The sequence below is a fragment of the Schistocerca piceifrons genome, chromosome 2 (assembly GCF_021461385.2).
Source record: "Schistocerca piceifrons isolate TAMUIC-IGC-003096 chromosome 2, iqSchPice1.1, whole genome shotgun sequence".
In the NCBI taxonomy this organism is placed as follows: Eukaryota; Metazoa; Arthropoda; class Insecta; order Orthoptera; family Acrididae; genus Schistocerca; species Schistocerca piceifrons.
The window spans coordinates 606,690,222-606,702,975 of record NC_060139.1 but is presented as its reverse complement, the minus strand read 5'-3'; the positions used below and the strand labels follow the sequence as shown (position 1 = coordinate 606,702,975).

Sequence of the window (12,754 nt, the reverse complement as noted above, 5' to 3'; positions counted from 1 at the left end):
TGCTGTCGATAATCAGCTGGTCGCCGGTCGCGGTGGTCTAGTGGTTCTAGGCGCGCAGTCGGGAACCGCGCGACTGCTACGGTCGCAGGTTCGAATCCTGCCTCGGGCATGGATGTGTGTGATGTCCTTAGGTTAGTTCGGTTTAAGTAGTTCTAAGTTCTAGGGGACTGCTGACCACAGATGTTGAGTCCCATAGTGCTCAGAGCCATTTGAACCAATCAGCTGGTCAGCTGATTGCGGTACTTCTTCAATTACAGCTGTCTTACCACTAAGAGGACGTATTCCATTTACCGCCATAACCTAAGTGGTTCTATGACACCTGTCTTCAATATGTCTGTCAGATCGACATAACAAACCTGCTTAAAGCAAACCCTCAAATTCAGTCTTGGGCTGCTACAAAACTATCTTGAGCTAATCTCTGAGGTTGTTGCAATACCAGCTGACCAGGTATAATACAAATGCGCTGCACTGTGTTGTGCAACACGTTTGGTATAGATGCCACTGAACTGCCTTTTTGCCCTGTGCGATTCCACTATGCATGCAGTCCATGGTGAGTCACGTGCTTCATCTAACCTTACCCATGACTACTTCGCAGTCTTTCTTAATCTGTGCCTTCCTGATATTTACTTCCATCTTCATGTAGCACAAGTAAGCTGTACCTGATATGGACTCTGAAAGCTCTACCAGCAATGAATTCCACTTGTAGTTATGTCGAAACCCCAACTCTAAATCCAAATTACAACCTCCTTAAGTATTTGTTGGTGATTTATTTGCTGCTGTTAGCTGCATTCACAGAGATGTGCTTGAGGTCTGGCAGTCCCTGAGTGGCAGTGCACTAAAGTGTCGTCCTGAGTCCATTACATAACAGTGGCCCAATCTCACGTCCTTGACATACAATCTCTATTATGGAGTATGTAAGCCGGTCAAATTACTCATATTTCTGTGTCTCTCGGTGTACCCACGTTTCACTGAATGCGCTCTTGTCGTATACTGCGGCATGCCGCACCTACTGCAGTGCGCTGGTGCCATTTGGGTGCCTACATGGTGCTGTACATTTTGTCGCTCAATCACGGAACGGCGGGTGATACCAACACATACGCCCTTGTTGGCTAACTTACATAATATCGTCGTTTCTTGCCTTTTGCCAAGATGAGTTCCTCTCCAATAACCGCGACACTTGCCTTTGCGGTGTAGTAACTTGCCCTGTAAACTCTTGCCTGCTGGCGCTTCTGTACTGATGCTGTCTCTTGTTGCTCACAATCATCCGCTGCCACTGTTACACATGCTGCTCACATATTGCCTGATGTTGTGTTAACTTTGTCAACAGCTGTTATTAACTCCTGGAATCCTGTTCTTCGCAAATTACCACTGCTGCTTTGTTCATACCAGGCAACTATAAGAACCATATGTGTCTCAGCACTGTGTATGGTAAGTCAGTTTTTCTGACCATACCCCGCAGGTGCCGCCAGTACTCGGAAGGCGTCCTGTCTCCCATTTGTTCACTCTTCACATTTGCTGCATACGTTTATACATTCTGTTGATTCATATATTTTTAAACATGTCTGTTGGTGATCCGTCAGGGGGCTGAGTATGATATCCATGCCAACTGCAGACGCTCTGGCATCTAACGAATTCACAGCCATGGCAAACTTTGTGCGTTCATTCGCTACCTCGTTTTGGTCGAATGTATCGCAAACCATAGCTGTGGTTTGTCTGGCAGAAACTGTAATGTGCACATTCTCATGTGCAGCTTGCCTGTCGATGCACATCTGCCGTCAACTATCGAACGCGGAGTCATTGCTGAAGTATTTTGCTCGTCCATTGCCAATTATAGTTCCTCGATTTGTCTCTGGATATTGTCGTGAAGGGCTGTTAACTGTTTCTCCGTGCACTTCCGTGTGGTCACTTGCCTGATGATATCCACTGCATATGCACATCTGTTTATACGTTTCTGTTTGTTTGTGGAGTCACCACTTTATAGCGAATAGCGATCCTGCTTTGTTTTTTCCACATAAAGATAAAATAATAACCTTCCGGAGACTATAAATTATTTATTTGTCTAATCGCAAAGCATGAGATTCAATAAACAAAATAAATAACCCAACTCTCAAATGATAATGTAAATGTCACTTCAGACGTTCCAAGAATTAAACTGTCTACGTGCACTGTATGCATTTTATCTGTACTTGCGTAGCGACGACGCCGGCACACAGATATCATGTATGTCTGTGCTCTGGCACTGTATCTATGATGTCATGAGGGATCTCTTTGCTTTGAAGTGTTGATGATCGCTTGTTTGTGTTAACAAGGGTTGTAAATGAAATTTAGTGGAGTGTGCAAATAGGCAAATAAGCATCAATACACAATGTCGAAAAGAAACTCAAGAGGAGAAGTAACGAAAGGTTGTTACACTGTCGCATATTTTTGCGATATTTGTGCAATTATATGAGAAATTTTCTTGTGGGGTTAGGTTAAGTGACTATGGAAGTAGTAGTACAAAATACCCACATTGCTGGCAACTCGTATCCGTTCTGCAGGTTGTTCGGAATGGAAGGTTCTGACTGATATCTAGCTGTTACCAGTGTTAATCAGTTGAAACATCACGTTAACTTTATTGCATTGTAAGCCAAAAAATTTGCACCTTTGTCCTGTAAGTACGACACCCGCATAGCATTTACCTCTTGTAGTTATTCCTTAGAAAAATAAATGACTGAAATAAAAAAGAAAAAACTTAAAGAGGCGAAGCATTGATTCCTTATTTTAGATTGCGGTTAAAGCTGTGTTAGTTGAAGAGATGGTAGAGACAACATGATTCTGACATCCAAACCTTACATTCAGTAATCAGATGCCTGACATTGTTCGGTTTAAATTCAGACATAAATACATTTCAAATGATTCTTGTTCTGTGCACAAAGAAAAAAGTTATTTCTAGAGAATAATTTTTGCGTTACAAAAATTGTTGCTATCTGCAGAATAGAAACTTTATTATTGAGGATTAGTCATGTACCAAAGTTAGTTGTGTGAGTGATCCTGGGTGAAGCGTCCGTAACATACTGTGTTTCAGTGAGACTTCAGTCAGTTACCTCCCTATCCGTACCATCTGCTTTGCCATAAGCTTAAGTTTTATGCCCTAAAGTGTTTGTTGACTACATGACAACATGAAATGAATTTTTGCCTTCAGTGTCGGTAACCATTTTAAGCCTAGCAAGTTACTGAGTTGTATGTGTGTATTTCTCTTTGTTCGAGATGTGTATAAAGATGCTTAATGTGATCACCAGAGTTTACCATTAATTTATTTTTAACACATTTTTATAAGTTAGTATACTTTTAACCTTTGTGTCTTGGCAACTTGAAACTTCCTAGCAGATTAAAACAGTGTGCTGGGTTGGACCCCGTACCCAGAACCTTGCCTTGTACAGGCATTGCTTTAGTGTGAACTGAACTGATCAAAAGTATGCACACACTGCTGCGGAGTGAAAGAGTCATTCTGCTGACGTGACTCCTCTTGTACAATATAATTTTTTTTGTGCGATACTGCTGCGTCTTTAGACAGCGTAAATTAAGTTTCAAATATATTATGAGTTGTGTATTCAGTTTGTTTAAAATTATATCCTTGTGTGTAATTAATTACATCAAATAGTTCTATTAGGAATGTATAATGCTTGTGTTACATTAGGCCTAATGGCTTGAATGTGGATGCAGGGAGTTAGTCATAGGTTGAAAGTAGATTTGTACACACATTCCAAATTTGTCCCAAAAATTGGTGGATGATTTTGTTGTTCACAGTGAGTTAAGATAAAATGCAGTAAATATCCTGGCCAAGGAAAATGCATTTCTGAAAGAAAAATTGTATCACTCTATTTTGAAGCCAATTGAGGTGCAATCTCCACAGTTCGTGTTTGCCCTTCTGTATTTCGTCTCAAGAGAAGAAAGTAATGAGAACTGTAAATATTGATACAGTAAAAGCTCAGTTTTGCATTTGGTTGGAATATATCATGATTGCCTGCTCCAAAGAATGGCACGATATTACTACCATTGTTATCTATATGATTGACTTGGTAGTGCTGTAATAGTTGCTGGAGTGGTGTTAGTTTGTGTGGTGATGGAAGCAGGAAACTAAGATGTTAAGTTTGGTATCTATTCCAGTTTAAAAAAAAATGCAAACATAGATTTTTATGGTAACCTTCACTTACAAGATGTATCAATCATCTGTTGTGCCATGTACACACACTACAAAAATTGTGGAATTTTATATGTGCTCAGCAATGATCTGAAACAATTACCTGTCTTGGCCTGGTGGTCAGATACCTATAAATTTTCTTTCCTTAATATGGGGTTAAGGTCAATACCACTCTAATGTGATTCAGTAACCGTGATTAGAGATGCATAATTTGTTTTTCCCCTGCAGCATGAGAAATGGTTAGTTGTTTGAGAAAAGAGGTAACATATATATTGAAAAGTTTTTGATAAATTGTTATAGATTTTCCTGTTACCTTTTGTTATTTCTGATGAATATAGTCATTGTTGCGGAAGTAGTAGTATTGCCACACATACATTTTGTAAGTAGTATAAGAGATGTGTTGAATATTACTAAATGTCACCTTCTGCTAAGGTTTTAAGTCATAGGTTATTGTGGGTTGTGTATAAGGCTAATTGCTTCATCATCTCAACTTTGCCAGTGTTTCACCTTGCTCAGGGTCGCCCCAGAACGGACCAGAGTCATTGCCAGACCAGAAAGAAGATGAGAAGGATAAGTCAGATGATGACAGCTCAAAGAAGAAAAAGTTTTCTATGGGTTTTGGAAAGCCAAGTGAAAAGGGCAATGATGAGACAGCAAAGAAAGGAATTCAAATCAAACTTGGGATGAACCAGGTATGTAGTGTCTTGACAATGTGAAGGTGTTTATGACTGGGTCTTAGCTGCTTGTAAATTATTGGGGTTGTATAGCCATGGTCCAAGAAACTTTTCTGTTCCTCATGTTTCACCCAGATAGATAACAATAGTAGTAATATCGTGCCATTCTTTCGGCAGGGAATCATGATATATTTCAGTGCAGCTCTGGTTGAAATGTTATGAACAGAAAAGTTTCAAGAATAACAACCATACAATTTGGGAAATTTACCAACAGTTAGGTACTGAGTGCAAGTGTTCATTAAGAAAATTGATGTAGTTATCAGTGTTCTTGTTTCATAGTTCCATGTTTGCATAGGTCATCTCATCAAGAGTAATAGTGTTTATCACATGTTACGATTTAACTTTTTGTGTGTCGCATTCCCCATTAGTAGTGTTCCGTACCTTAATCAGTAAAAGCAGAAAAATTATATGACCACTCTGTTGCCCATCTTTAAAAGCCCCTTTTCCTCAGGAGTGGACTTTGCTATCAAGTTGAAATTTGTCAAATCCTAATGTCTGATATTCCTTGGTGATGTAAGAAAAATTAAGCTTGTAATTCAATGCAATCAAGATACAGCCCTCGGTATCACATATTTTAATACTTGCAATCACTCGTCAAAGTCTGTAGATGAATTTGTCAATGAACATAATTAAGTTTGCACGGAACCCTCAGAGCACGAGTCCTGCTGGCACTTGTCTACTTTTTAATTTCATGATGTTCACTCTTTGTATGCTACAATTATAGTTTTATGATTTTTATAATTTTATAACTGTACTTTTACAGTGTACAGTGGTTAACCCTCTGCACTCTGTAATGCATTCTTATTTAAATTGCTGCCATGTGGGCAGTGATTTCACCACAGAGAATTGCAAAAGTCTTTGTGGAAACAGTAAAGTCACTAACCAACAGTTAGGATAGGCATTAAAAAAAGTGCACTGTCATTCAGATATATTGGCAGAACCATTACAGTACAAAACTTGTCATGCGTGATATTTTTTAAACTCTTCTGGGTGGACTGTCTCCATTGTCATTTCACTCCAGTTGTTTTCAAATGAATCATTGTCAAAATCATTAGTTGCTCTCATTTTCATATAGACATTTCTCTAAAAGCTCTCCAACCCCTTCCTCAGAAAGGACTGTGCTTGAATAGTAAATGTCCATGCAACAGAAAAGCTTTTGCACACATGTAGAAAGCATCACTTGTGCGAATTCAGCTTGCCCTTTTCTCACATGACATCGTGAGAACTGTGGATGAAGGACAACAGACAGATTCCATATTTCTATGTTTACAAAAAGCTTTTGACTTGATGATGACCGAGCGAGGTGGCGCAGTGGTTAGCACACTGGACTCGCATTCGGGAGGACGACAGTTCAATCCCATCTCCAGCCATCCTGATTTAAGTTTTCCGTGATTTCCATAAATCGTTTCAGGCAAATGCTGGGATGGTTCCTTTGAAAGGGCACGGCTGATTTCCTTCCCAATCCTTCCCTAACCCGAGCTTGCGCTCCGTCTCTAATGACCTCGTTGTCGACGGGACGTTAAACACTAACCACCACCATCACCACCACTTGATGATGGCTCACAGCAGACTGTTAACGAAGGTATGAACATACGGAATATGTTCCCAGATGTGAGTGTGGTCAAGACTTCTTAAGTAATAGAACTCAGTACATGGTCCTCAATGGCGAGTGTTCATCAGGGACAAGGGTATCACCAGGAGTGCCCCAGGGAAGAGTGATAGGATCACTTTTATTCTTTGTGTACTTAAATGACCTGAGGGACAGGGTGAGCAGCAATTGAGGGCTTTTTGCTGATGATGCTGCAGTTACTAGAAGATTTCATCATTGAGTGACTTTAGAAATACACAATATGACTTAGATAAAATGTCTGCATGGTAGGATGATTGGCAGCTTGATCTAAAAGTAGAAAAATGCAAATTAATGCAGATGAGAGGAAAAACAAAACTGCAATGTTCGTATAAAGCGTTAGAAGGGGGCAGCTTGACACTGCCACTTTGATTAAATATCTAGACGTAACATTGTGAAATGTGTGAAACAAAATGACCACGTCAGGTTTGCAGTAGTGAAGGTGAATGTTGAACACCATGTTCTGGGGAGAATTTTGGTAAAGGAGATGGTGTATAGAATGCTAGTGCAATGCATTCTTGAGTACTGCTCGAATGTTGGGGACCCCACCAGGTCAGATTTAATGAAGACATATGCAAATTTCAGAGGTGGGGTGATAGATTTGTTACTGGTAGGTTCGACGAATATGCAAGTATTATGGAGATGCTCTTTGGAATCGTATGGGAATCCCTGGGGGGAAGACGATGCCCTTTCCACGCAGTAGTATTGCACAAATTTAGTGAACTGGAATGTGAGGCCGACTGCAGAATGATTCTAGTACCGTCAACATACATTTTGCATGAGTAGCGTGAAGATATGATGCGAGAAATTAGGGGATGTACGAAGACTTTTAAACAGTCGTATTTCACTTACTCTATTTGTGATTGGAGCGAGAGAGAAAATGACTAGTGGTATGAGGTACGCTCCATCACGCACTGTAAGGTGCTTAACAAAGTATGGATGTAGATCTAACAGAACTAGCCCTTTTGGCACCTATTGAATGTAACAAGAACAACCTTTCTCTTTATGGAACTGCTGCAGTGCGACATTGAGCTAACAGAGGCTTTCCTAGATGACAGTACTATGCAGCATTGCGGCCTAGTACAGGCAGATTTGAGAATGAAGCATGTGAGTGCCAGAAAAGTATTGTTAGGCTCGACATCAGAGTACAAAAAAAAAAATTTGTGATGTTTAGCATCATGCATGGTGGAGTGGAGAGGGTTACTGATGTTCCTATTAAGGATAATTTTTGGCCTTCTGCTGATAACTGAAGAATAATATAAAATAAATAATCATGTTGCATGTCAAGGGCTCTTTAAATCACTGGCAAATAGAAATTCCAGATTTGGGTGGACTCCATCTAATTACAGCAAACATCTTTCCATAATAGATTCACATTTCTGTAATTGGAGTTACTGATATTATGAGTGTTATTTGTTTATTTGCAAGATCTGTTGTGTACCGTATTTACTCGAATCTAAGCCGCACTTGAAAAATGAGACTCAAAATCAAGGGAAAAAAAATTTTCCGAATCTAAGCTGCACCTGAAATTTGAGATTCGAAATTCAAGGGGAGAGAGAAGTTTTAGGCTGCATCTCCAAATCGAAACAAAGTTGGTCCATTGTAATATGAGACACAATTTAGGTCGAATGAATGATGATACAGCTACAGTAGTTTGGTTCGAGTCGTAATCTTAGCAGTTAAGCTTTACCAGGTAGCCATTGCTATGTGTCAGGCGCTCCATCCGTATTTGTATGGGTACCCTTCCTTTTTCACTTGCTTCATCTGGTTTGAATTGATTGCTTACTTTTCTTTGATCTGATAAGCACCGTTTTCTTTGTTATAGGTGTTTACGTCACTCTAAGCTGAAAATGCATTACTGTACTGTGTCATGCATTGTTTGTCGCATTCTGATAGTGCATGTTTACGGCCTGTCGCGGCTCGCGGCATGGCTTGCTTTTGTGCGCACTACCGCCGCTTACAATTAAAAAAAAAAAAGAGGAATCGTCTCATTAGCGAAACAATGGCAAGAGACTGCAATTTGTTGTTACTTGCACTGCTGCTTTCTTTGATAATGATCAACAAGAACCAAATAATACACTACGTATGATAGATGATGTTCTGAACAAGAGTTTAGCAAAAATTTTTCTCCATTGGAAAATCTTTGCAGACGCCTCTTTAGTACATTACATTCTGCACAGAAATTAGAGTCATCTTAGATTTAAAAATCTAGTCAATTGCTGTGCTTCGTTTCTGACTGTATCACTATTAGGCATAAGAATAATACGAATATAAACATGACATGATATGTTTATTCTTCCGCGTTTGCTGTTGTCTCACTCTAGTTTCGTAGTTTATTAGGCAGACAGGATTTAAATGAGATAGCAACAAACACATAATAATACATGGAAAAATGTTTATATTTGTATTATTCTTATGGTGAAGAGAATACTGCATGTGATTCACAATTCAGAATGTAGAGTTGGCCATATTGACAAACATCCCAAACAGTCTTGCCAGTTGGATTTTCGTAGTACATTGAAATGCTGCTACATTCGAAGATGAACCATACGGAATTTGTATTTACTTCGTTGGATAATGTATGAAAATGCAGTGGTTGAAACTCGGGGCGGAGAAAAAAAGCTCGTCTTCCACCGTATTTTTTTTTTTTTTTTTTTTTTTTAATTTATTTACTGACTTGGAGGATTTGGTGCCAGTATTTATCTTTGTGCCTACAAAGCATGCCTGTGTAGCGCTACATATATTTGACGGCATAAGTTAGTTGTGGCGGCACCCACCAACATTTTTCAGAACTTCTGCTTGCTTTGCACTTGATTCTAAGCCGCAGGCGGTTTTTTGGATTACAAAAAGCGGAAAAAAAGTGCGGCTTAGATTCGAGTAAATACGGTAGTTGTGCAAGTGTTAACAGTTCATTCTACCATTGTAGATTAAGTGAATGTCAATACCAGTGTTTCTTTAATCTGTATATATCACACTTTCATAATGGGTGATACTGTGGGATTAATTTTAGCTTTATAGGTTAAAAGAAGATATCAGTACCAGTATTAAGCCATTATTGGCTTGTTATTTTGCAGATATTGTAAATGATGCATATTGTGTTCAGGTTAGGTGCTTAGTTTGAGTGAGTACATTGGTACCAGTTTTTTGTTCCCCAATAAATATCACTGTTTCATGGTTAATTGGTATTGTGGAATTCTGAGTATGTGCATGAGTTATTTGGGGTTGTGCTTTTTTGGAAAGTTTATGCAGTATGTTGTTTAATGGTGTGCTGTGCTTCGAGTGTGCAGTTGAATTGTTGATAATGCCTAGTATTTTGACAACTGATCCAGTCATTTTCTTCAGGAGCTGTGCTCTCTCTCTCTCTCTCTCTCTCTCTCTCTCTCTCTCTCTCTCTCTGGATTGTTATTCTAGAATAATTTACTATTTTGCTGTTTCTAGTGATTTATTACCAGTTTGTAATTGAAGAATAATAGGTCTTTCCACCTGTTTATTCAGTCTATTACATTTTACTTGTTGAAATTTCAATCATCTACAGATTTACCCACTTTTTGCTCGAATTTTCTGGTGCCAAGACTTCCCAAAAATCACAGCATCATCAGTGAACAACGTCCACCTAATCATTTATGCATACCATGAACACTGCTGTGGGACACTGCCAGAATTAGTTCTAAACCCAGAGGTTTTATACTAAAGAACAAGGCTTTGAGTTCTATGTGCTAGGAAGTCCTGAATCTAGTCACGGAACTGGTCTAACATGCTATAGATTCACTTTTTGCACAGTAGGTGACAGTGCAAAACCTTGAGCACCTTCCATACCCGAGCACTTGTTATCTACTGCCACAAACGTATCAGTTTGAGTTTATCAATGTTAAAGACCATATGTTGAATCAGAACCACATTGGTGCCATATTCCTATCCCATGCAAGTGCCACCTCTCCCTCTCAGCTGTCAACCATCCTTCCCTGTATTCCTACCTTCCTCTCCCCACTTGCTTTCTTGCCTGACCCCACTGCTGCAGTGCCGGTGCACTGTAGTCAGCTAGGACTGTATAGTATTTTTATTATGTAGCAATCTCTGGAAGGACAAAACTGTCCAAAAGCTTGGCAACATTCAGTTTTGTTTCTGTGTCTATTGACTCATCTGTCCAGTGAGTTAACTTCACATCTTTCATTATTTATGTTCCACCAGAGACCTTAGTAGCTTAGTTTTTATGACAGTTTCACTATATTTTCAGAAATCTTTTATTTGTAACTATTGTGGAAACTATATCTCATTTTGTTCATGCTTACAGAAAAACTTGATTACAACAAATACTATGAAAGCAAAGTCACAAGCAGTAGCAGCTGTATTTAATGATGATGAGGATGATGAGCCAGAGGAAATGCCCCCAGAAGCACGTATGAGGATGAGGAATATTGGAAGGTGAGAGTAGTGTTACTAACAATACCCATAATACTCAAATTTTATATACACTCCTGGAAATTGAAATAAGAACACCGTGAATTCATTGTCCCAGGAAGGGGAAACTTTATTGACACATTCCTGGGGTCAGATACATCACATGATCACACTGACAGAACCACAGGCACATAGACACAGGCAACAGATCATGCACAATGTCGGCACTAGTACAGTGTATATCCACCTTTCGCAGCAATGCAGGCTGCTATTCTCCCATGGAGACGATCGTAGAGATGCTGGATGTAGTCCTGTGGAACGGCTTGCCATGCCATTTCCACCTGGTGCCTCAGTTGGACCAGCATTCGTGCTGGACGTGCAGACCGCGTGAGACGACGCTTCATCCAGTCCCAAACATGCTCAATGGGGGACAGATCCGGAGATCTTGCTGGCCAGGGTAGTTGACTTACACCTTCTAGAGCACGTTGGGTGGCACGGGATACATGCGGACGTGCATTGTCCTGTTGGAACAGCAAGTTCCCTTGCCGGTCTAGGAATGGTAGAACGATGGGTTCGATGACGGTTTGGATGTACCGTGCACTATTCAGTGTCCCCTCGACGATCACCAGTGGTGTACGGCCAGTGTAGGAGATCGCTCCCCACACCATGATGCCGGGTGTTGGCCCTGTGTGCCTCGGTCGTATGCAGTCCTGATTGTGGCGCTCACCTGCACGGCGCCAAACACGCATACGACCATCATTGGCACCAAGGCAGAAGCGACTCTCATCGCTGAAGGCGACACGTCTCCATTCGTCCCTCCATTCACGCCTGTCATGACACCACTGGAGGCGGGCTGCACGATGTTGGGGCGTGAGCGGAAGACGGCCTAACGGTGTGCGGGACCGTAGCCCAGCTTCGTGGAGACGGTTGCGAATGGTCCTCGCCGATACCCCAGGAGCAACAGTGTCCCTAATTTGCTGGGAAGTGGCGGTGCGGTCCCCTACGGCACTGCGTAGGATCCTACGGTCTTGGCGTGCATCCGTGCGTCGCTGCGGTCCGGTCCCAGGTCGACGGGCACGTGCACCTTCCGCCGACCACTGGCGACAACATCGATGTACTGTGGAGACCTCACGCCCCACGTGTTGAGCAATTCGGCGGTACGTCCACCCGGCCTCCCGCATGCCCACTATACGCCCTCGCTCAAAGTCCGTCAACTGCACATACGGTTCACGTCCACGCTGTCGCGGCATGCTACCAGTGTTAAAGACTGCGATGGAGCTCCGTATGCCACGGCAAACTGGCTGACACTAACGGCGGCGGTGCACAAATGCTGCGCAGCTAGCGCCATTCGACGGCCAACACCGCGGTTCCTGGTGTGTCCGCTGTGCCGTGCGTGTGATCATTGCTTGTACAGCCCTCTCGCAGTGTCCGGAGCAAGTATGGTGGGTCTGACACACCGGTGTCAATGTGTTCTTTTTTTTCATTTCCAGGAGTGTATATTGCACACATTCAAAAGGTTTTGTTCTTGAATTAAATCAGATTGTCAAAACAGTGTTTTCAAGGTGTGGATAACCTATGTTGTCGTTTACTTACTTTACGCGATCAGGGTCAGAGGACCATGCACAGCTACAATGCTCCTATTGCACTGGATTCTGTTCCTGTCTTTTGTCTCCAGTCACCGTGTATGCTAATATGCAGCAAGTCCTTGTGGATTCCATTTCTCCACTTCTTCTTTGGTCTGCCTAGTGGTCTTCTTCTGTAGGGAGTAAACTCTATGGATTTTAAAGGCCATCGGTGTTTGCCCATCTGAGTGAC

The 12,754-nt window shown here is 41.3% G+C and overlaps 1 protein-coding gene across 3 annotated transcripts in view; it reads left to right on the top strand.

Annotated features, from left to right (window-relative positions):
* The window catches only part of LOC124773198 (PEST proteolytic signal-containing nuclear protein-like), a 71,673-nt gene that overhangs the window by 50,293 nt on the left and 8,626 nt on the right, over nt 1–12,754 (top strand). For 2 of the 3 annotated variants that reach the window (XM_047249380.1, XM_047249381.1), the window contains exons 2-3: nt 4,680–4,872; nt 10,833–10,963. In XM_047249380.1, the coding sequence (XP_047105336.1) occupies nt 4,680–4,872; nt 10,833–10,963 (324 nt within the window). Of the gene's footprint in view, nt 1–2,247; nt 2,403–4,679; nt 4,873–10,832; nt 10,964–12,754 lie in introns of those variants that run through there. The other variant, XM_047249382.1, reaches the window with a different exon arrangement.